At 40.7% G+C, this 1,728-nt stretch overlaps 1 protein-coding gene across 1 annotated transcript; it reads right to left on the bottom strand.

Moving 5' to 3' along the window:
- Window positions 1–422: 422 nt before the first annotated feature.
- Window positions 423–830, bottom strand: LOC127148449 (uncharacterized mitochondrial protein AtMg00860-like). The gene has a single exon (XM_051082098.1). It carries the CDS (start codon window positions 828–830, stop codon window positions 423–425), a length of 408 nt encoding a protein of 135 aa, XP_050938055.1.
- Between the last annotated feature and the right edge of the window lie 898 nt (window positions 831–1,728).

Here is a 1,728-nt window from a genome sequence, read left to right as displayed (position 1 = left end):
CGCGTCAGCTACTACGTTTTCCTTACCTGGGTGATACAAAATCTCGCAATCATAGTCTTTCACTAACTCAAACCACCTCCTCTACCTCATGTTCAACTCCTTCTGGGTGAAGAAGTACTTCAGACTCTTATGGTCAGTGAAAATCTGTATCTTCTCATCGTACAGGTAGTGCCTCCATATCTTCAGTGCAAAAACCACTATTTCCAACTCTAGGTCATGGGTAGGGTAGTTCTGCTCATGACGCTTCAACTGACGGGAGGCATAAGCAACTACCTTACCTTTCTGCATCAGAACACAGCCCAGTCCTTTCTTTGAGGCATCACTGTAGATCATGAAACTTTCAGATCCATCTGGTACTGTCAGAACTGGGCAGACACAAGCTTCTGCTTGAGCTCCTGGAAACTAGACTCACATGCTAGGTCTTAAACAAATGGAGTCCCCTTTTTGGTCAACTGGTCAACTAAACAAATGGGACTAGCTATGCGAGAAAAGTCTTCCATGAACCTCTTATAATAACCTGTTAAACCCATAAAGCTACGAATCTCACTGACTGTAGACGACTGTGGCCAACTAGTAACAGCTTCAATCTTTGTTGGGTCTACAGAAACTCCCTCACTGGACACTACATGTCCAAGAAAAGATACCATCTTCAGCCAGAACTCACACTTGAAAAACTTGGCATACAGCTTATTAGCTCGAAGAGTCCCCAAAACTTGATGCAAGTGATCCTCATGCTCGACCTCTGCCTTGGAGTAAACCAAGATATCATCAATGAAGACTATAACAAACGTGTCTAATAAATCCTTAAACACTCTGTTTATCAAGTCCATAAATACTGCAGGAGCATTAGTCAAACCAAAGGACATCACAATGAACTCGTAATTCCCGTATCTGGAGCAAAACGCAGTCTTAGGAATATCATTGTGTCACACCCCCCCGGACTACCTCCTACCTTAGACCAAAAGATGGCGTGAAACCGACGAACAACGCTTTTCTGTACCTGTATCTGTCGACTCTGCTTAAAACTTTCATGTGATGAACTTGTCAATCTAGTATATAAACTATTATACATGCAACAAAACACAGCGGATCATAGGCTAGTCAAACACATACATGAAGTGTACCTCAAAATTTATCGATTTCATGGGTAAACCTAAAGACACCTTAATCAAAATATAACCAACAAAAATTTACACAACTACAGTTCCTAAAGCTTATACAAACTGTGAAGTATCTATAACATACAAGGTATATACATCATAACACAACAGACTCTATGCCCAACTCAAAACACGTACTGGCAATCGATAACGGAGCTTCAGTAAACTAAATCAGTTTATCAAGCACCGGAAACTCGATCTCTACCTGGAAAATGGGTAAAACATTTTGGAAAATGTGAGTTATGAAGCTCAGTGAGTGACTCAGTTTAAGACTATGAATTTAAAGATACAAGTCGTAAATGTAAACGTGTTGTATTAAGAATAGCTTCCTTAAATACTCAGCATGTTCATCATTAAAATCTAGCAAGGCATATCAAGTATATCGAAACATTTTAACTAACATGACAAATCTACGTTGTGTAGGGTACACCCAGTACAACAACGTTTACAAGCTCTACGATGTAGTGGAGCCCACCCAGCACTTACATCATCTTTGTCGTAGTGGGACCCGCCCAGCACTCACAACAGCATCGTTGTTACGGAGTACACTCAACGTCAACAAGGGAAT

The sequence above is a fragment of the Cucumis melo genome, chromosome 1, assembly GCF_025177605.1.
Source record: "Cucumis melo cultivar AY chromosome 1, USDA_Cmelo_AY_1.0, whole genome shotgun sequence".
NCBI classification, from domain to species: Eukaryota; Viridiplantae; Streptophyta; class Magnoliopsida; order Cucurbitales; family Cucurbitaceae; genus Cucumis; species Cucumis melo.
Note: the sequence above shows the minus strand (reverse complement) of the source record. Positions and strands in the feature narration are given on the sequence as shown.